The 23,470-nt window shown below is 45.6% G+C and overlaps 1 protein-coding gene across 2 annotated transcripts in view; it reads right to left on the reverse strand.

The window, feature by feature from the left end:
• The window catches only part of TNS3 (tensin 3), a 1,051,445-nt gene that overhangs the window by 183,524 nt on the left and 844,451 nt on the right, over window positions 1-23,470 (reverse strand). For both annotated transcript variants that reach the window (XM_030209265.1, XM_030209274.1), the window contains 2 exons: window positions 7,371-7,497; window positions 7,183-7,266 (listed from right to left, as the gene is read on the reverse strand). In XM_030209265.1, coding sequence (XP_030065125.1) covers window positions 7,183-7,266; window positions 7,371-7,497 — 211 coding nt within the window. The remainder of the gene's footprint in view (window positions 1-7,182; window positions 7,267-7,370; window positions 7,498-23,470) is intronic.

A 23,470-nucleotide genomic window follows, 5' to 3' on the forward strand; every position in this document is an offset into this window, starting at 1 on the left:
CGGATGTGGTACCAAGTGTGTAAGAGATGGCTTATCCCCTCCGGAGCCCGTCTGATAGCTGCCCAGAGGTCCTTCCCCGGGGCCCATAGTATAGCTCCTAAGTATCGGGTTCCTAGCCATGCTCTCTCCCAGTGTAACCATTTCTTATTATTTTCAGGGTACCATTCTGCTAGAATCCTCAACTGTGCAGCCTGATAATATAGATAGAAATTTGGTACACCCATGCCTCCCATGGCCGGGAGTTGGAACATCACCGACCTGCGCACCCTGGGCGGCCTCTTCCGCCAAATGTACGTAAACATTTTCCTATTTAATTGTTGAAAAAATGAGCGGGGAATTGGTATTGGAAGGGCCAAGAACAGGTATAGTAGTTTGGGGAGTATCATCATTTTTATTGCATGAACTCTGCACATCCATGATATGTTTAGACCTTCCCACCTGTCTAGCTCTTCAAATAACTCCTTTACCTTTCTGGGATAGTTTGCTTGAAACATTGTCTCTACCTGATTAGTAATTTGGATTCCTAAATATCTGATGGATTTCTCTGCCCAAACGAATGGGTGAGCCCTCTGTATTTGTGCTACCTCGCCTGGAGGCGTCGTGAGGTTTAAGATTTCTGACTTGTTTGCATTAATTTTAAAGCCTGACATCTGCCCATAGTGATCCATGAGCTCCAACGCCCGCTCCAGCGATTGTCTTGGGTGTGTAAGGGTTAGTAAGATATCATCTGCAAACAGCATGATCTTGTGCTCGCGTCTACCTCTGACCACTCCCCGTACCTCTTGCTGGCGCCTAACCATCCTGGCTAGTGGCTCAATTGATAGTGCAAACAACAGTGGTGATACCGCACACCCCTGTCGTGTACCTCTGCTCAAGGACAGCGGCTTGGTACGTGTACCATTTATCTTAATCATTGCCAGTGGGTCAGCGTATAGCAGGCGAAGCCAAGTCAGAAATCTTCCTTCTATTCCTATCTGTTTTAGGACCGCAAACAGAAATGGCCATTCTACTCGGTCAAACGCTTTCTCTGCATCCACCGAGAACACAATCACTGGAGCTTCATCTTCCCTCGCTTGTTGAATAATATGGAGCAGACATCTAATATTATCAAATGTCTGCCGTCCCTCGATAAAGCCCGCTTGGTCCTCATGCACTAAGCGTGGCATTACCCCCTGTAATCTCTTAGCCAGCACTTTAGTGAATATCTTATAATCAGTATTTAAGAGCGAAATCGGTCGGTACGATCCGCAATGAAGCGGGTCCTTACCAGGTTTTAAGATCAGTACTATCTCTGCCATTCTCCAAGAGTATGGTAGTTCTCTGGCCGTTTCTAGGGATGTCACCACCCTCAGCAACACAGGGGCCAACCATTTGGCATACATTTTATAGAACCTGACAGGGAACCCATCTGGGCCCGGGGCCTTGTTATTGGGTAGATCTGCGATTGCCCTTTCTATATCTTCTAATGTCATAGGTCCTGACAGTGTTTCCAGTTCCTCATAGGCCATTTTAGGTAGGTCAGCTTCCTTCAAATACTGAGCTATCTCATTCTCAGATGCTGTATGTTCTGATTGATACAACCTAGTGTAAAATTCCCAAAATATTTCCTGTATTTTTTCTGTTTGACTGTGGTGTTCTCCCAGAGCATCCTTTATGCCAGTAATGACATTCCTTTGTGCACTCTTTTTAAGCTTAAAAGCGAGTAATCTGCTAGCCCTATTCCCAAACTCAAAGTGTTCTTGCTGTGTTTGCTGCATTTGCACTGCTATTTCTGACAGCTGTAGTTCATTTAATTGCGCCCTAAGCTCATGCAGCTCTGCCGCCTTTTTCTTATCTGCCGGGTCAGTTTTATGGGCTTTTTCCAGATCTGCTACTGCTCTCCTGAGAGTGGTTTCCCGCTCCGCCCTGATTTTATTACAGTGGGCCTGAAGTGATATCAGCTGACCCCTAAGTACTGCTTTAAGCCCCTCCCATATGCTAATAGGCTGTACCTCCTCCGTGTCATTAAATTTAAGGTATTCTGTTATATAGTTTTCTATGGTACTTATATTTTGCGGGTCTAATAGGAGAGCTTCATTCATCCTCCATTGCCACTGTCTTTTAGGCGCGTTTACTACCCTCATGGTTAGAACCACCGGGGAGTGATCCGACCATGTTCTTGGTTCAATTTCCACATCCCGCACTCTATCCCCCATTACTCCCTCACCTAGCCAGTAGTCTATCCTAGAATATGAATTATGTTTTGGTGAATAATATGTAAAGTCTTTTACTGTCCCATGTCTCTCTCTCCATAGGTCCTTTAGCCCCCATCTCATCATCCACCCCTTAAGGGCCACTCTATCCTTTTTGGCATATGTCACCTTTCCCCCGAATTATCTATTGCTGGGTCCATCGTGAGATTCAGGTCACCTCCCACCATAAGCTGTCCCTGTATGTGTTTTTGCATGAGTTCCTCTAGTTCCTCCAGAAATTCTCCCTGGCCCTCATTTGGAGCATATACACATACCAAGGTATAGAATATACTGTATAGGGATGCCACCACCAATACATATCTGCCTAATTTGTCCCTTATTGTTTTATGTATATACCATGGGTGAGCACCAGACATTGCCACCAACACCCCCCGCGTCTTTTTGCCATCTAGACTCGACGCATACTGTATAATTGGAAAGCTTTTATGCTTCATCAAGTGTTCATGGCTTCGCTTTAAGTGGGTTTCTTGAAGAAACACCACGTCTGCTTTCAGACGCAGCATCTCTCTGAACACCTGCCTTCTTTTCTGGGGGGTGTTTAGGCCTCGCACATTCATTGTCACATACGTGCACACCGACATGGCATTCTATTTTTTTCCCCACCTATATATCCACCACCTAGTGCTCTCCCTCCCCTCCTTTCCCCTCCCGCCCCCCACATCTGTGTTTGACATGTCAATTTACCCAATATTGGCATGTCCATTAAAGAGGAAATCACGTCAACATCTCAGCAACCTTCAGCATACCATCACTCTGCACCACAGGGCTAGTTAACCTCAGTGTGAAACAACTCCAGATTTTTGTTAACAGCCATCTTCCCATAGGTCTATAGTCAAATGGTCATCCCATGCTCGCCGATGGGGTCATCCGCTTATCTGATAGTTGGCGTCTCAGTCTCCCCCTTCCTTGGGACACTCGCTGCCATTTCGGCCTTTCTTTCCGTGGTTGACCTGCTTTCTGCGGAGCTGTAGTAGCCTCATCTGATCCATGAGCCGCCAAATAGTCTTGTGCTTCTTCAATCGACCCCACTCTGCATTGTTTGCCTTCTTTGTAGAACATCAAGGCGAACGGATGCTGCCATTTATATTTAATCCCTGCTTCTCTCAATTGGTTTGTGAGGGGTTTGAGTTCGCTGCGCCGCTTCAGGGTGGTGGACGACAAATCATGATAAATTGCTATAGGATAGCTATCCCACTCGATCGGTTCAGCCGTCCTAGCTTTCCGCATCACCGCTTCTTTTGTTTTATAGTCTTTAAAGCAGGCCACTATGTCTTTTGGCGCATTATTTTTGCGACCGCCCAGCGCTCTATGTGCTCTCTCAATCTGTATGGATTCCGTGTCTATTGGGCTATCCGGCTCCGAGAGCAGTTGGGCTGCTATGCGTTGTACTACCCCTTCGCAATTCACATAGTCTGGTAGTTCGGGTACGCCCCGCACCCGAATGTTAGCTCGTCGGCTTCTATTCTCTAGATCTTCTACTTTGTCTAGTAGGTATTGAGTCTCTGCCTTCTGGCCTTGCACACGTTGTTCTAAAGTCTGCAGCGTCTCCACATTTTCTTCTAGGCCCGCCTCCAGCTCCACCACGCGGCTGCCTAGCTCGGCCATTTCTCCCCGAAGCTCCGCACCTAGGGCAGTTATATCTTGGCGTACCTCTTTTAGGTCTTTTAAATCTGTGCGGATCTCCTGGAACCAGTTGCAGAGCTTTGCCCAGACTTCTTGTTGTGGTGCGTCCGCCTCTCCGCCCTCTAGGAGAGCCGATACTTCGTGGTCGGTCCTCTGACTCGCGCCATTTTCTTCCTGCTGCTGCATCGTCTTGGCGTCTTTGCGTTTAAACGCAAATGCCTGCAAATCAGCTGTTTTGGCGCTTCCAGATGTCATCATCCCCTGCGCTCCGCTTTCCCACCGCTTTTCCTTCGTGGTTCGCCTTACAGCGTGGTGCAGATCGTGCCGATAATTAAAGCTTTGCGGTTGCTGGTTCGGGAGCTATCGTTTCAAGCCACCATTTGCAACGCTGACGTCACTTCCCCCTAATGCATGTTATTTCCATGGGACCCAGGAAATTATATTAATGGGGTTTTGCTGAAAAGATTTTCTGTTCACTGAAAAAAATTAAGGAATGTTAGGAAATATTTTGTTTTATCAAAATTTATTTTAATAGTCTAAGCATTATTGTTATCAAAATTAGATTATGGTAAATTCTACAGAAAAAAATGCAGACTATTCAGAATATGGCAGTTGGACTGATATTTTCGATGCAAAAGTTTGATTCAGTGACACCATACTTTATCCAGCTGCATTGGTTACTGACAGAGGTGAGGATTAAATTGAAGGTATCTATGATGGTATTTAAGATTATTTACAGGGTGGATCCTCAATATGTGATAGATCTATCACTCTTTAAGGGATACCACTCGACAGCTTCAGAATCAGATGAAATTACATTTTCCCAGCTGTCAATACGATTAAATCTGAGTAAGTTATGGAGCACTGTTTGTAAATGAACCCAAGGTATCTGAAGAAGGGACATTTATCATCCTGGAAACTGAGGCAGAGCAACATCTATAAGGCTCCTTTTACTAAGCCGTGCTAGCGATTCCCATGCAGCAAATGCGACAAGGTCCATAGGAAATGAATGGGCTTCGTCGCATTTGCCGTGCCAGGAATCACTACCACGGCTTAGTTAAAGGAGCCCATAGACTATTTTTACCATGTTTAATGATCACAGTTTACTGGCAATCTAGTTATGGTAATCTAAAATCAAATACAATAGTGTATCCACTCTCACACTCCTTTACAAATTCAGGTTGACTTCCATAACACTGTGGTTTTTGTGCTAGAACTGTTGTGATAGTCTCTATCCAAAAGGCCAGTCAGACAGCCACAGTTCAAATGTGTTACTCTTTTTGATGGCCAGGCTTTTAAATCTCTAGAAGTATTACTTTTCCTGTCAACTATACAATACAGTGTCAACCAGATAATCATCATGCGAGCTTGGCTTTCATAATGGTACTAAGCTTGGTCAACTCATAGGAAAAGGCAAGCCAGGGGTGAGGGTAGTCCAACGTGACTAGCATTGTTTGAAGTCTTGTGGGATATTCACTATTTAGCCTATGAATTATTTGCTGTAGCACAACCCAATTTCCATAACTTTGAGTGACACAAAATGGTAGCAGTTCAGGCATCACAAGACTCCTGCTCAAGAAACTGCAATTAACTTCTCTGTATGTAAACAATTTCCAGCTTACAAACAATATCCTATTCCACCTAACAACTTAAAAAGATCAACTAATGTTTTCCTCCACCCAATAACTTAAAAAGATGGAGCGCTAGGGAGAAATAGAATAATACATCAGATGGTTTCACAAAAACTAATTTTCTCCAGTAAGAAAAGCAGCACACAGACCGCAGCATCTTGGCAATGCTTTAAAAAAAAAAAAAATCAGACTACCTCCTCCTTCACACTGAGAATAACCCTAAACTACATGCAATATTGGCTGTTTCTGCAAGAGAATCAAATCTTGAGAGGACCTCTGTGCTCTTGAAAGACATAGAAGACAAAAAAATAAAACTAATCATTATGTCAGTGCTGCTCAATCTGCTCCACAGGTTTCCCCTAGGCAGTCACCTTTCCAGAATATCCTTTAATGAATACATGACCCAGGTTATGAGATGCTCTAGTACTTAACTGTATGTGCTTGACTAATGCAATGATGATGTCCTATTCTGTACTCTACTAATGGAGAGTTACTGCTTGCTCTAGAATATGTATGATTTAATGGTATGAGAGTGATTTTTCCCAAGTGGTTCTCTCCACAGGGGAGCTAATGAGGTTACTAAAATTATAAATTTACATTCAGGAGGGAAAATGTGTCATTTGCTTCTTTTCTCTTATCCAGAAGCAAGCAGACAACAGCAGACTCAGGCCTTGTGGAGGGTTGAGCCCAAAAGTGCCAAACTGGATTACTTGAAGGAAAAAAAGAGACAATGTCTGTCTTTAAAATCTTTCTCCCAAGCATATGCCCTTATTTGGCAGCTTGACCCTTAGTAGTAGAACTGCAAGACTATTGCTAGTGGTTGAGAGGTACCATTTTGAGGCTGCCTGCTGACGAAGCAGAAGGAAAACAAACGGAGCAGATCATAGGCAAACAAAACAAGATTTATTAATATAACCCAATTACAGTATATGTATACACGCACAAAAACAGCCCGACACAGGCCGTGTTTCGCCCAACAGGGCTGCTTCAGGGGCTACACAGTAATCCTTTACTGTCAAGTATAATAGATATGTGCTCAATATACTGTAATGAATATAAAGAAGATCATCTTGATTCAAAAAAACAGCTGGATCAGAGATGCCACAAAGCAGAATGCTGACTTAGAGTCAATCCGACAGTCACGTAAGGAGACAGGGGCTATTGAGTGGGCTGAGTTGGATTGGTAGGGGGTGGATGGGGGGATGCCAAGTGTGGGGGATGATTTCCACTACCACCCCATGTAAAAGACAGCAGGGTCTGATTTAGGGGTTGCTATCTTTGCATTACTGTAACCAGGAACATGATGTTCCTTGGCTGCTGCAATGCAAAATGAAGTCTGCTGTGGAAGTTACTAATTTGCAGTACTAAAGGTACTGCAGGACAATGACTCCTAACAAACTGAGCTGCAATAAAATTTGTAATTTTACTGCAGTTTTGCAAGTATTTCTCTTAAACATTTAGAAGCAGCTCTTTGAATATCCAACCCATTACGTAAAAAAATCAATCAAAATGTAAGAATACAAATAAGACAAACAAGTAGCTATGAAATTATAAAAAAATAAAATCCAAGAAAAAAAATGTCTGCAGTGGACCCCCGAACCTAGGCCATAGTCCCTCTTAAGTAAGGACAACATTATAAAAACCCAGAATGTCAACAAGAGGCACTGAGATCTCACCATAAGAGGGTCTGTACATTTCTGCTGAGTTACATATCTGTTGTAGCATCTGACTCCTTGAGGAGTAATTTGGAGGCGTTTTCACTGTAAGAAAATGCATGGAAGGACAAAATCAAATTTATTCTAACTCACTGAAACGTCAAATCAACACAACAGGAAATACTAAAGATAACTAATTTTGTTCTCACTGTATGGTGTCTCTGGAGATACTGGAAATGCAGGTGTGGGTGGGACAGCTTCATTTCCACTTTTAGTAGGTGAGTACAGGCCAGAATCCACTTCATCCAGGTCTTCTTGGTAACCAGTGACGTTCATCTGAAACAGAAACAACAATCAGTCTCAAAAAGATGCAATCCATTACCCAATAACATTTCATCTTCACAGCAGAAATACATATTAGGAATATACTAATGAGATAGGAATGTTTCAAAAATTGCAAAAATGCTTAGAAGAACTGTGGAGTACTATATCATATCCCACAGAGAATACTTTGGTACAATGGTGACCAAGATGATGTAGGGGAACACGAGATGTACCTGACAGGTCTTCTGCCAGTAAATGAAAGATCATGGGACTTGTCTAATTTACTACAGAGCTCATTTTCAAAGCACTTAGACTTACAAAGTTACATAGTAAGCTATAGAACTTTGTAAGCCTAAGTGCTTTGAAAATACACCTCTTTGACTGTTTCATTAACTATGAGCCCGTTGATAAGCAAAGTATATTGGAAATGGACCTTTTTTCTGAGGACTGCTAAGAAACCAAGGGGCTCATTTGCAAAGCACTTAAGGCCCTATTTACTAAGCCACGTTATAGGTGCGTTAGTGTTTTTAACTCGGGTTAACCATGTATGCACCTTGTGAGGAGCAAAGCAACTACAAAGACCAGAAGACAGTGCAGCACCAGAGAATTTGAAACTAAGAAACTACAAAGCCCAGAAGGCAGGGCAACATCAGAGAAACCAGGAACTAAGAAACTACAAGGTCCAGAAGGCAGTGCAGCAACAGCAGAGGGATCAGGTGAAGGGAGAGAATTCTATGCAAGAAGGGGAGGAGCAGGGGATTGATTGGGAAATGGAATCAGATGTGGGAGGGGAGGAGCCCCTGGATCGAGAGGAGAGAATGGAACTGGAGGAGGTGGAAGAAAGAGAATGAGGAGGAAATGGAAGTACTGCTGGAGGGCTCCTAAAGTGAGTTATGAACTGATCATGAGAGAGTGAATGAAGGCTTGGTGGATTGACCCGGTGGGTGGATGTCAGGAGAATTTGTGCTGACAAATGAGGGAGGTGGGTCATTAGGTCTAAGAGTGAGAAAGTGATTTAGACCAGATTGCGGTTAAGCTGAACTGAGTTGAAAAGCAGTGCTAAATTGAATTGTATTTAAAAGTTGGACTATACCGGGTAGAGGAGAAGGTCTGGGAAGACTTAAAGAAGAATAGCTGTATTAAGGAGCTAATAAAGCACTTCTAGTGAATCTCCTGTTTTCCTGAGACACTGATTGCAGACCTTTAACCCTGGGAGTGGATGGTGTGGGTTGCTGAGGAGGCAGAGACTGTGAAGGAGTGGTGAGGATCCAGCGAGTGATCCTGACAGCCTACAATATCTCTATATCTCTACATGGTTAGCGAGCACGCTAATTGTGTGTTAAAAATGCTAACGCGCCTTAGTAAACAGGACCCTTAGACTTAAAGAATTTACCTCTATATGCAGACACTTTTAGCCTGTGCACACTACAGTAAGTTTTTGTCTCTCTTTGAAAATTAGTGAGTTCAAAGCATGTGTGTGAAAAGCACCTGTGTGCTCTGCATTTGCTATTTGCAACCGATTGGGAGCAACACAGCAAGCCCACATTTGAAAATTCCATGTACACTCTGTTTACCTCCCTGTCTTAATCCTGCCTAAAGAAATGCTTCTTTTTAAGCCTGGTTAAAAAATCCATGCACTCTAAAACCCTGCACACACTTTTAGCCATTCAGAGTGTAATTTTCAGACAGGCTAATAGAATCAGGTACATTGTTGTGCATCCGCATAAACTGCTTTGAAAATTGTCCTATATGCTGCAAATTCTTTTGCACAAACACTAAGAAGAGGGAATATAAAATATAACAATTTAGCACATTCTGCAGCAGATGTCTCACCTACATATTAAATAATGGCCCTGATATTCACCTAAATGTGGCTCTTTAGTGCGGGACTTTCAGTATTCTGTAAAGTTACGTAAGTAATGGTTGGCCCCGCCTATGCCCCATTTATGCTCTTCCCCAGTGAATGCCCCTTGCATTTAAGCACTGAGGCATTTGTGCGTATATCTTATAGAAATCACCAAGTGCACAGCTCACACGTGTGTGTAAGTATGCATATATATGCACAGTACTGGTATCTATATGCACATAACTGGCGCCTAACTCTAGGCACCCAGTTAGTTATCGAATAGTGGCAGTATTCAGTCTGCTATTCGGATAACATGTCAAGCTAACTTAAGACAGAAGGCTGTCCTAAGTTATCTGGATAGCAGGCTGAATACTGCCACTACCCCTTTATCTATGCTGGCACTGCCCATGCTCCATCCCAACATTATCTGCATAGGGGTCAATTTTACAAAGAGCGCTAAAATAGGTGTCCAAAATCTAGGCACTAAGTTAGTATTTTATAATGTCAAATTTGTGCACCTAGGGGCCATTTTACTAAGCTGTGGTAAAAAGTGGCCTGTGCCATTTTGGATGTGTGAAACTGGCATGCGCTGGGCTATTTTTTTTTTTTTTTTTACCGCGGCAGGTAAAAAGGCCATTTTTAAAATGGGGCAGTAAATGGCCATGCACTAATATTAAAAGTAATGCACAACTATTTACTGCCTGATCCCTTACCGTCATCTATTTACTTGGTGGTAAGGGCTCACAAGCTACTTGTGCAGTAATCAGGCAGCGAGTGGTTATGTGACCCACTGCTGATTACTGCTGGAAATGCCCCCTGTGATAGAAAATAGAAAATTATTATCTACTGTGGGAAACAGTGTATGCCAACTTCAGAATTACTGCCAGGTGCCTGCGCTACCCCAGTGGTAGTGTAGATTTGGCGGGTAGCGCGTTAACCCTATTGCAGCTTAGTAAAAGGGACCCCTAATGAGTTATAGAATACTAGCTTAAGTCAGCAATTAGGCGTCAAAATTTAGACACCACCACTTATATCTGGTCTATGGTCAGTGTAAATGTGAGCACCTAAATCAGAGCTTCCCAAATTGTGGGTCAGGACCCCAAATGGGGACACATGATCTAGGTGGGCTCTCCATAAGTGCATCATTATTCTGCACCTCCAGGGTGTCACACTATTTTATTTCAAGTCCAAAACATAAAGAGGAAAAAACAAATACTCCCACAGGAAAAAAAAAAAAAAAACAACGCAAAACAAACAAAATGAGAGGAAGTGGCCAAAAAACGAATGTATTCCAGGATAGGATTTTCAAAGACACCGTTGGATGGTTCAGAGATGTATAATCGCTGCTTTATGCTTATATACTGGCTTTCGTATACCTTTGTAGTTTTATTAAAATACTCTCCCATCTTTCGGTTATATACCAATTCACAAGACTCCTGATGAAAGCTTGATAGCTAAAACGCGGCCCATGGTGGGTCCACCTAAAAAAGTACATGTCTTTACAAAGCTTATGTAATTTTATTTGGAACTGTGAATGTGCCAATAAAGTCCACATTCAATCCTAAGCTGGAACAAATTTGGTTTCTGGTCACTACCACTCATTTTGTTCCTTTTACACTATTTTTATTTGACCACAATCATGGGGACACAGCCACAACAAGACTGTGAAGCATTGGCCTAAATGCAGAAGTTAGGATATAGAAAAAAGGAACAAACACTCCCGTACAAGTAAAAATATGTCAAACGGAAGAAAGTAGGGAAAGACCAACTCAATTCCAACATAAAAAGTTAATGCAATATAAAATCATTGATGACAATAAAATAAGTTAATAGGTCCAGACTTGTGCAGTATATCATAAAAATAAGCATGTGTAGGAAGAAGGAAGTGACGTCAGAGCAGCATGGCTGCTTGAAGAGTAAGCTCTCGCTCGTCCCGACTATTTTCTTTGCGATTCCCCAGCACTTAGTAAAATTTACGACTTTGTTAGAGTGTTCTCAGCTGATTCAGAGCAGTTAACTGGATTGGCAATGAGTGTGCAGGCGAACCTTTCCCAATTTGCTTTTACGAGCGGCTCGGCTGCGAACCGTGTGGTTGACCCGATGGCGGGGGCCCTGCGCTCCTCACAGCAATCGGGGCATTTATCTCCCCGGGACTTATTTCTCTCTGGAGATGATTTTGAAAAGGCGGAAGCAGCGCTGTTTTCTGAGCTTCGGGTCTGGCTTCAAGAGATTTGGACTGATCTTAAAGTGGTCCGCTCTGACCTGGACATAAGTAATGCCATACTGGGAAAAGACCAAAGGCCCATCAAGCCCAGCATCCTGTCCCCGACAGCGGCCAATCCAGGTCAAGGGCACCTGGCAGCTTCCCAAACGTACAAACATTCTATACATGTTATTCCCGAAATTGTGGATTTTTCCCAAGTCCATTTAGTAGCGGTCTATGGACTTGTCCTTTAGGAAACCGTCCAGCCCCTTTTTAAACTCTGCCAAGCTAACCGCCTTCACCACGTTCTCCGGCAACGAATTCCAGAGTTTAATTACACGTTGGGTGAAGAAATGTTTTCTCCGATTTGTTTTAAATGTACTACACTGTAGTTTCATCGCATGCCCCCTAGTCCTACTATTTTTGGAAAGCATGAATAGACGCTTCACATCCACCTGTTCCACTCCACTCATTATTTTATACACCTCTATCATGTCTCCCCTCAGCCGTCTCTTCTCCAAGCTGAAAAGCCCTAGCCTCCTTAGTCTTTCTTCATAGGGAAGTCGTCCCATCCCCGCTATCATTTTAGTCGCCCTTCGCTGCACCTTTTCCAATTCCACTATATCTTTCTTGAGATGCGGCGACCAGAATTGAACACAATACTCAAGGTGCGGTCGCACCATGGAACGATATAACGGCATTATAACATCCTCACACCTGTTTTCCATACCTTTCCTAATAATACCCAACATTCTATTCGCTTTCCGAGCTGCAGCAGCACACTGAGAAGGTTTCAGCGTATTATTGACGACGACACCCAGATCCCTTTCTTGGTCCGTAACTCCTAACGTGGAACCTTGCATGACGTAGCTATAATTCGGGTTCTTTTTTCCCACATGCATCACCTTGCACTTGCTCACATTAGTCATCTGCCATTTAGCCGTCCAGTCTCCCAGTCTCGTAAGGTCCTTCTGTAATTTTTCACAATCCTGTTGCGAGTTAACGACTTTGAATAACTTTGTGTCATCAGCAAATTTAATTACCTCGCTAGTTACTCCCATCTCTAAATCATTTATAAATATATTAAAAAGCAGCGGTCCTAGCACAGACCCCTGAGGAACCCCACTAACCCCTTCTCCATTGTGAATACTGCCCATTTAACCCCACTCTCTGTTTCCTATCCTTCAACCAGTTTTTAATCCACAATAGGACTTTTCCTCCTATCCCATGACCCTCCAATTTCCTCTGTAGCCTTTCATGAGGCACCTTGTCAAACGCCTTTTGAAAATCCAGATACACAATATCAACCCGCTCCCCTTTGTCCACATGTTTGTTTACTCCTTCAAAGAATTGAAGTAAATAGGTCAGGCAAGATTTCCCCACACAAAAGCCGTGCTGACTCGGTCTCAGTAATCCATGTCCTCGGATGTGCTCTGTAATTTTGTTTTTAATAATAGCCTCTACCATTTTCCACGGCACTGACGTCAAGACTCACCGGTCCACTCCTCGAAAAAGAGGGAGAGATGACCCCCTACTGCGGGAACCAACGAATGGACCGGCGCCCCATCATTGTGGAGGACGCCCCTGAATTCCTGGATGTTGTCTGGATGCCGCCGCGCATTTGTCCAAACAAAAGGAGTTCCTCTGCTGGAAACGGGTACGTTGACCAAACCCCGCAGAGCGCCCCGGGCAATACCTGCGAGCTTTGCGAAAACGTGGCCTGGAAGAGGAGGGAAAAGAAGGACTTTTGGAAGAAGGCCTCAGCCTATTCTCAGGCAATCATTGGGACTTAGAGTCCCCTAGGTCCTTAACAATCTTCTCCAAATCCTCCCCAAATAAAAGAAGGCCCCGAAAGGGTAACCTCACCAGCCTTTGTTTAGAGGCCATGTCAGCCGCCCAATGCCAGAGCCAAAGAAGGCGGCGGGCAGCAACCGCCACAGACATCTGCTTAGCCGAAGCTCTGACCAGATCATAAAGGGCATCAGCCAAAAAAGACAGGGCAGACTCCATACGCGGGCCGACCTCAGCGAGGGAACCCGCTCCATCGGCGGGCTGCTCAACCGCCTGCTGCAACAAGGAAAGGCAGGCCCGGGTTGCAAAGGAACTGCAAATAGCTGCCCGTAAGGAAAGGCCCGAGATATCAAAGGACCTCTTCAGCGTGGATTCCAGCCGCCGGTCCTGCATATCTTTCAAAGGCATCCCAAAGAGGGTCAACTGACTTTCCCTCAGGGGGTAAAGGTGACACATAGCCCTGGCTACCTTCAAGGGACCCTCAGGGTCAGACCATTGAGCTGAAATAAGCTCTTGGATGGAAGCATACACGGGAAAAGCCCGAGAAGGCTTCTTAGTGCTTGCCATCCTAGGATTAATAGAAGATGCAGTGCCCTCATCAGGATCTTCAATACAAAGGGCCTGTAAGGCATCAGAAATGAGAGCTGGAACTCGTCACAGTGGAAAATCCGATCCGCTTTAGGGTCATCCAACTCCTGTAGCACGCAGCCAACCTCATCTGGATCATCAGTTCGTGAGGGCCTATTAGATCCCTCAGACTCCCCGAAACTAGATCACGGGGGAGAACAGAGTGAAGAGTCCCCCTCAGACGGGGTATTCACTCGTCCACGCTTAGCGTCAGCCAAAAGCTTGGGGGAAGAAATAAAGTCTCCAGCAGACGCTGGGCTATCAAGAACCGGAGGCAACCCAGACCGACAGGAATTGTCAGGAGCCTCAGGCAGTGCTCTTTTTAACATAAAAGCCTTATGCATCAGCAGCACAAATTCAGGGGAGAAAAACTCACCCTGTACATCCACCCCCACATTGGGGGAAGCGGAGGCAAAAGCTCCTCTAGAAACCTCGAAATGAGGCATCCCCCTGCACTCAGACCCCTCAGCAACCGCGAGGGTTGAGTCACGCGGCTCCTCCAAGATGGCGGCCACTGCCAACTCCAGCGGGCGGTAAGAATCACCGCCCGCCATGCTGGTGCCAGCATTAGCATCTAGGCAGCATGTGCTGCAAAGCCCTGCTGCTGATCTGCGTTTCCCACAGTGGGAGCAGCGCTTAACCCCTTCAGCAGCCATCAAATACAGAAAACAAAATGGCGCCTTCAACCCAAAACTTACCCCGCACAAAGCGCTGTCAGCGGGAACCTCCCCGGAGGAGCTGGGCACCACTCTCACCTCAGGAGACCGAGTCAAACGAGCTGAGGTCAAGCTGCACCAAACCAGGAGCTCAGAAGAAAGCCTCTCTCTGTTTTTTTTTTTTTTTTTTACTGTGAGGAAAGTTAGAGGCAGGCAGTCACAGAGGAACTCCGGAAGGAGGGGGAATGGGGTAAGGCAGGGACAGGGAAACCAAGTATGCCTTTAAAGTGGGCACCCCCTGCTCTACTGGCAAAGCACAGGAGCCATCCCAGGCAGAAATCCAGGAGCTGAGAAGCGACATCCACACCTGCTGGGAGAAAGAGATATACTGAAGGCAGATGGGGGCTGGCAGGGTTGCCAGGTGGAAAATTTTTTTCCAGCCCAATCCAGCCCAAAAAACAGCCCAAAACCCGCCCAAACACAAACCCCGCCCCTGACACCCCCACCCCCGCGTCATCACCCCCGCCCCCGCTGTCATCAACCCCGCCTCCCCGTCATAGGCCCCGCCTCCCACGTCACTAACCCCGCCCCCCGCGGCCGAAAAAACCTCCCTGAAGCCCAAAAACAGCCCAAAAAACCGCAACCCGCCGCGGGCAAAAATTTCCCGCGGCGGGTCGCGGAAAACCGCCCAATTGGACGGTAAAACCGCCCACCTGGCAACACTGGGGGCTGGGCATCCAGGAACACCATGTGCTTTCAGTGTTCTCTATCTCCACCTGCTGGTAGGTGGATACAACCCATCAGTTAATGGATTCATCTGCTGTTGATGACAAGGAAAGCACTGATTTTTAAATGAATACAAAAATAAAGCTTGTAACATCTGAAACAGTCTCCTTCTAAACAATAGCTGGAATTCTTAAAAAAGGATTTAAAACAACCTCAGTAGGAGAGAAGGAATTTTTCCATGAGTTTTAAACCTGGGCTCCATTTATGTATGTTAATACAAGTCTGAATCAGAATTCTTAGAAATATTCCCCTATATTCAATCATTTAACTGACTGAAAAATCCATCTCTGAAAGGTGCCCAGTTACAACAGCAACCAGTCCCAACTATAGAGGCCGACCGAATTTTGGTTTCGGCACTGAAACCAGACCAAAGCCAAAATTTAGTCCTCCTCACCTTACAATTACAATGCTGCTGTGAGAAGTCTCGGCAGCCATTGCAAATGGAGCAGCAGCACGGGGCAGGATCGAATGGGGTTTGTTCCTGCCCCTGAAAACTCCACTAGACCACCAGGCCTTCCTAAGGTAAGCCCGGGGAGGGAGGGAAGTGATCATGGGGGAGGTGGGGCCAGCTTGGCTTAGGAGGAGGACATTTTTGGTCGAATGTGTGTGTGTGTGTGTGGTGGTGGTGGTGGGGGGGGGGGGGGTTGTTTACAGTTTCAGTAGCCAATTTTGGTCGCAGAAACTGATGATTCTAGGTTTACTTGGGCTCTTCCCAACAATTTTAGGTATTATGAGGACCACATATATTTTGTGTGGTCATGAATCTCTACAAACTCTTAATGGCTCATATTTCCTATACTGGTACAAACCTCACAGCAGGGGGATATGCCTAGATAGAAAAATTAACTGGTCCAAGGTGCATATCTCTGAACATGAGACTTCTACTTAGGTGTGGAATAGTCTTGAAGACAACAGAAGAGAAGCCCTTGGGAGCTGGCTCAGGACAGGGAGGCCCTTGGGAGCAAGCTCAAGCAGAAAAAAGGCTGTTAAGGACACACAATCGGTGCCTGATGCCGATAAGCTTTATTTCAATACTTAAATGCTGCGGTTAGCATTTAGTTTTTTTTTTAAAGGCTCAGTATGGCATTTAAATATTTTTACATATATTCAGCACTTTGCTGAATATACATTTATAGCAGTGAGCAATGTCATGATTCATATATATAGACAGCAATTCTACAATTACATGATTGATTGGCTCTACTAACTGGCAATTACGCACGTCAGTAATAGGGGTAATTCTATGGCTATAATACCTATTGATGCCAGTATAGGGGCGGTGCACTTATGGCTATTTAAAGCACGCTTAGTAGCGTATGTCATAACGTTTTGATGTAACATCTGGTAACCCAGTCTTGGAGAGCAGTCTTGATGGTAAGCGGCCAATGATTTATTTATTTATTTGCTGCATTTGTATCCCACATTTTCCCACCTATTTCCAGGCTCAATGTGGCTAAATTTAATTGTGGATAATGTTGTATAAAATTAGGCTTACAAACATCGATGTGCCAAAGATAGAGAGTGGTATATGTTTTATTTACAGATTGTGTGATATGGTTCTCCTCAGGGCCGTGCTAACCCACTCAGCAGGGTAAGCATGGCAGGGGGGCGCCTGCCTTTCAGGGGCGCCGCCGCCGGCCGAGTCAATTAAAAAATATAAATATAAACCTCACCTCTCTCGCGTAGTCGCGCTGGCGCCTATATGCGCATGCGCCGCTGCTGGCTCTGGTTGCTGCCTTCCCGTGCGCAGTGCTGCCTCGTTCCATTTGTGACTGTTAGCACCGCCCCCCAGCTCTTCAACGCACGCGCCTGGAGCCTCGCAGGCAGTCCAACTTTGGAGGACTTGGGGGGGTGTTGCCGAGCCGAGTGCGGACGCCGCATTAGTGCTGCCTTACAGGAGAGAGGAGAGCCGGCACCGTGCTGCTTGGATCCGCTGCTGTTCTGTGGCAGTGGCTTGGAATGGACATCATTGGTAAGGTTTTGCCTGCCCTTGTTGTTGTACTTTTCATTATAATGGCTGCTGACTGGCGTGGCGTGGTGGGCCTACTTTAAGTACATTTGAGGCTGCAGGTTGGGTGGGGGAACTGGAACCACCAGGCCAGCTGAGGAAGAAGAAAAGAAAGACAAGGCAGGCAAGGAAATTTCTGTGGGGGGGGGGGGGGGGGGGGGAGAACAAGCTAGAATCAGGGAGGAGCGAAGGAGGGGAGAGTAAGGGCAGGAAAGGAAAATAAGAACTGATGGAACAGAAAGGCAAAGAGGAAGATAGGAAAAACAAGGAGGAAATTTCTGTGTGTGTAGGGGGGGGGGGGGGGGGAGGAGGGGAGACCAAGGCACGAGGAAAGGAACAAGGAAGATAAGCTGATGAGTAATAAAATGGATTGTAAATGATAAGTAGTAGTCATCTGCTATAGAGAGATTCTATTCGACATGAGGTTTGAAGTGGTAGTGCTTAAATATAGGTAGCAAGGAGGGTAATCAATCATGTGATAGGCTTTCGGTTTTGTATAGTACTACTACTATTTAACATTTCTAAAGCGCTACTATGGTTATGCAGCGCTGTACAAGTTAACAAAGAAGGACCGTCCCTGCTCAAAGGAGCTTACAATCTTAAGGGACAAGAATGCAGTCAATCAAATTGGGGCAATCTGGGTTTCCTGGTTAGTCCAATGGTTAGGTGCCGAAAGCAACATTGAAGAGGTGGGCTTTAAGCAAGGATTTGAAGATGGGGAGGGATAGATCCTGTGTAGTGTTATTATTTAGTGTTTAAGATGGATGATTATGGTATGCCTTCTTGAAAAGATCTGCACTCCATCTTTCAGCTCCTATTTCCTTTGCATCTTGTGCCAAACCGGTGGGGGGGGGGGGGGCGCCAACTGATAGTCTGCAGGGGGGCACCAGAGACCCTTGGCACGGCCCTGGTTCTCCTGATGAAGGACATGACAAAATGCGGTCTCGCATTGAGGACCAGGATGATTTGAAGAAAATTCGTTGAAGGAATTTTAATGGTTCCTCCAGTAGCCTTCACCTTTCCTGATGTGTCCTTATGATAACTAACAACCATATAACTGGTGAAAGGAATTGAAAGACTTGCTACTCAATATTTCATTGCGGGGGGGGGGGGGGGGGGGTCACGTGATGGTACTAGCCTGAGCGGACGTCTGCTGGCTCGGCTCCTCTCCCCTTCTCTCCATACTTTGAGTCGCCGCCAAATTTTCAAGCTGTGATCGGTCTGATCTCCGAGAGAAAGATGCAGCAAAGCAACAAGAAGCTGTTAGGGCGGCTGAAGACGGTCAATGCCGGTGAAATCGACGCGATAGGGCTGAGATAAATGAAACACGGTTGTAAAAAGGATGGCGTAGCCGGCCTCCTCGCCGCAAGCTTCCGCGGTGCTGCTGGGATTGCAGGAAGACACAGTGCACGTTTCCATGAGAAACCTATACCAGCTTCTCGATGATAAATTGGCCAAGCTACACAAAGGAGTGGAGGAGATAAAGGATAGCGTGGCAGGACATGCGGTGAGGATTCAGCACGCAGAAGCGCGAATTTCAGCGCAGCAGGACTTGTTAACTGCAGCAGAATCACAATAGGAACTCTGGAAGCACAGGTCCATACGTTACTCGAGAGAGTGGAAGATCAGTACAATAGGGGCTGACAGAACAACCTACGTATAATTGGGGGTCCTGAAAATGTGCTGGAGAGTGAATTACGAGAGCTGGTTGAGAGCTGGATCCCAAAAACTCTGGGGCTGTCTACGGAGGTCGGGTGTGTGCACATGGAACGGGTGCACAGAATTGGTGTACGAAGGGAGGACGCTGGGAAGGAGAGGCCGGTCATAGTAAAATACCTCAACTATGCAATAAAGGCCAAGATACTAGAACTGTTTAAACGTCAACAGGTGGTCGAATATAAAGGCGCCCGGCTGTTGCTTTTTCAAGACTTTTCAGTAAGAGTAACAGAACAAAGAAAGCTTCTAGCACCGTACTGCTCACAGCTGTTTACAAAGGGTATCAAATTTGCCTTCCAATACCTGGTGCGGGTTCGGATCACGCATGAGAATCGTACGGTCACACTGACCAAAGCAGAAGCGCTAAAGGCATTTCTGGAAAAGCTACCACAAGCATAAGGGCCGCTGCTGGTAGCACACCAACTTTGTTTTCATAGAGAGAGAGACGCTATGATGACACAGTGCTATGCTGATGATAGTGAAAAAGGGCTAAGGATGACATGGTAGCGTCAAGACTGTTTTTGTGATTTGGTCAGCAAAATTACTGTTGAGACAACTCTGCGGAGGAAAGTTATATTATGGCTGAAGGCTGACTGGAAAACCATCAGTGGCTGTAATGTGCACTTCGGGAGTGGAGAGAGTCCTGGGAAGACGGGTCCTGCAGATAAAATGTTCAATGAGACATAAGAAATAGCCTGTATAATTTGCCTAGAAAAACAAAGGGCACTGTTTTGGGTTTATGACTAGGGTTGTTGAGGTTCATGTTAGTATGTTCACCTGTTAACTTGGATGGAGGGATTGGATTCATATAAACGAGTATATTAGTAATTGTGTGTGGAGGGGGGGAGGAGTAGGGACATGGGTTTTGGGGATACTTCAGGGGGGTGAGGGGTCTGAATATAAAGTGTGTGGTGCGGAGAGGTGTGAGTGTGAGGGATGTATGGGGGAGAGTTGGTGGGGGGGGGGAGGGGGGATTTTAGCATTACAGCGGATCCTCTTGTGGACTGCAATCCCCCCAAGAAGAGGCCTAAGGAAATGGAAGGGAAAGGAGTGGGATTAATGCAGCACGAGTTGGCACTAGTGGACATTTGGAGAGCCCTTCACCCGGATGAAAGACTATACTTTCTACTCTCATGTACATAAGGTTCGGGCTCAGTTACATTATATTCTGATATCTCCTTCCCTATTTTCAAAGACTCGTAGGGCAGACATTGAAGAGAGCACAATCACAGATCATAGTATGGTATGGATGGACTTGGGCAGTCTAAGGGGTAAAAGGGAAGTGTGATGGCGAATGAATCCTACATCCCACATTCTACTTAGACCCGGAATTCAAATCTTTCTTAATAGAAGAGTGGCAGCACTATCTTGCTGATAACAACCCGCAAGACACCGGTCCAGTATGTTTTGGGAAGCAGGAAAGGCAGTTACGAGGGGCAAAATTATAGAATACACGTCACACATGAGGAAAAAACGGGACGGGGAGCTTCTTTCTCTGATGAAGCAATTACAGGATAGTAGGGTGGCAATGTTAAGGGGGGGGGGGGGGGGGGGTAAGGAGGCGAAGGAGAAATTCCAAGATTTGAAAAATAGCATCAATGCTATTCTGAACCAGAGGGCCCTGAAAGATATTCAACTATACAAATACAAACTACATAGATGGTGTAACAAGGCAGGGAGATTACTAGCGAGTTTAGTTCGTAATAGACCTGCGAAGCAAGTGATATCGCGTGTTAAAGCTAGATTGGGGAAAATGTGTGAAATGGAAAGAGATATTCAGGCAGCCTTTGTGGACTTTTATCAAACGCTGTATGACTCGGGGCATTGTGATGTAGGGAAATGCACAGACTTCTTTAAAGAACTTTGTCTTCCAACATTGGCCCCAGACCAGCTAAGTGTAATAAATGCGCCCATAAAGGGGGAGGAAATTCAAGCTGTGCTTAAGAAGCTCAAGTTGGCGAAGGCGCCTGGGCTGGACGGCTTAGGACCAAGGTTGCCAGATGGGAAAACTTTTCCCAGCCTAAAATCAGCCCTAAACCCGCCCAAAGTCAAACCCCGCCTCCCACGTCACCAACCCCGCCCCCTGATGTCACGCCTGACATCGTTAACCCCGCCCTGTCAACCACGCCCCTGAAAAGCTTCTATTTGACCACATCGGACCAATAGAAGCCCCGGGAAAGCTTCTATTGGACCAAATTGGACCAATAGAAGCCCTGGAAAAACTTCTATTGGACCAAATTGGACCAATAGAAGCCCTGGAAAAAAGCAGCACAGCGGCCACAGGAAAAAAGCCCAAACCCGCACCCGCCAAAATTTTTCCACAGCTGCTGGTAGAAAACCCGCCCAGTGTTGCGGGAAGACCGCAACCCTGGCAACAATGCTTAGGACCCGAAATTTATAAGATCCTGAGGGTACACATGATAGGTCCCTTTAGTGAGTTGGGGCAGGCTCTGCTTACACCAGGCCAGGAAGTGGGAGATTTAACCCATGCTACTATAGTAGTATTACCAAAACCATGGAGAGACAAGAAACAGTTGGGGGTCGTACAGACCGATTTCTTTACTAAATCAAGATATCAAGATGTTTGCTAGCATCTTGGCCTCTAGACTGGGGAGGGTCCTTCCATCCTTGGTTCATGGGGACCAAACTGGGTTTGTCCAGGGTAGGTATGCCTCTACAAATATCCTGAGGGCTTTCAGCGCGATGCAGGTGAGGGGGGTAAGCCGGGGGATGCAATTATTGCAAGCCTCGATGCAGAAAAAGCGTTTGATAAAATACTATGGGATCATTTGTTTTGGATTCTTCCACAATTTGGTATATATGGGGAGTTTTTGACCGGGGTGAGAGCGTTGTATAGCAAACCTACAGCTCAAATATTGATAAATGGAGAACTATCTAGTAAATTTGCATTAGAAAGAGGAACGCGGCAAGGCTGTCCCTTGTCCCCGATGCTATTTGTTTTAGCGCTTGAGCCTCTGGCTTGTAAGATTCGACAAATGGAGGAGCTAAAGGGGATACGGGTGGGAAAGCAGGAATATAAAGTTAATCTCTTTGCAGATGACATGTTAATATTCCTGGGCCAAGCATCGCAGGGACTTCCCCTGCTTATTGAGCTAATCCAGCAATTTGGGTTGTTCTCAGGCCTTAAGATCAATTTTGAAAAGTCAGAGGCAATGGCGCTGTCCTCTAATTGTGAGTGTAGACAGCTTCCAAACTTTCCCTTGACTTGGTCGGTAGGCCCCCTGAAATATCTAGGAGTGTACCTACACTTGAATTTTTCCTTGCTATATAAAAAAAATGTTAGTGACCAGCTAGAAACAATTCGGGGGCTCTGTGATAAATGGAGGGATTATCCTATCTCCTTTTTGGGCAGAGCAGCACTGGTGAAGATGGTGCTTTTTCCTAAGGTATTATATCCAATACAGATGATGCCACTATGGATAAAAAGAAAGATTGAAAAAATATTCCGGGGTATGATTTCTTCTTTTATTTGGGGCAATCGAAGGGCGCGCATTGGTTACAACAAGTTGGTCGGGGATAGGAACGAGGGAGGGATAAAGCTGCCGGATCTTAGACTATATAACGTTGCAGCAATCCTAAAATGAATCCACGAACTACATATGGGGAAACAAGTGTTTGCCCCGATCGATCTCTGGGAGCATGAAGCCGAGCCATTTTTTATCTTCTCGGTCCTACACAATGCTGGATCTAAGGTTCAACCGTCTCCGCTTTTGTGCCCGCTAAGACTAGCGTGGCAATGGTGGTGGGGGAGGGTGGGGGCGGAAGGAGCATCCCCATTCTTAGAGGTCCGGAATAATCCTAGGTTCCTAGCGGGACAGGGGAACTCCTCATTATTTCAAAAATGGGCGCGAGGGGGGATGTCGCTATATTGGTCAGCTGATCGAAGTAGGAGAAGGAGGGCTCCCATCTTTTGAGAGGTGTCAAGCACAGTGGAAGTTGCCGCAGCAGTTATTTTTTTTTTGCACTTACAGCTAATGCACTATATGCAATCTTTGAGACATCAGGGTAAAGAGTATCAGACATTTACTAAGCTCGATAACAATTTCAGGCAGCTTCCAACGGAGCAGAATAGACTGTCATATTGGTATAAGATGGGCCTGGTATGGAGACCGATGCTATTTTTTGCTCAGCTGGCACAACAGTGGAGTTCTCTTATGGGAAAAGAGATATCAGAGAACGAGCTCACTAGATGCTTCTACCTGGCCTTTAAGTTAACCCTTAATGTAGGGCTTCATGAAATCCGATTCAAAATTTTACATCTGGCATATGTCACACGTAGTAAGGGTAAGATGCTGGGTCTTTGGGATTCGGACGATTGTGACAAATGTCAA

The sequence above is a fragment of the Microcaecilia unicolor genome, chromosome 1 (genome assembly GCF_901765095.1).
Source record: "Microcaecilia unicolor chromosome 1, aMicUni1.1, whole genome shotgun sequence".
Classification (NCBI taxonomy): domain Eukaryota; kingdom Metazoa; phylum Chordata; class Amphibia; order Gymnophiona; family Siphonopidae; genus Microcaecilia; species Microcaecilia unicolor.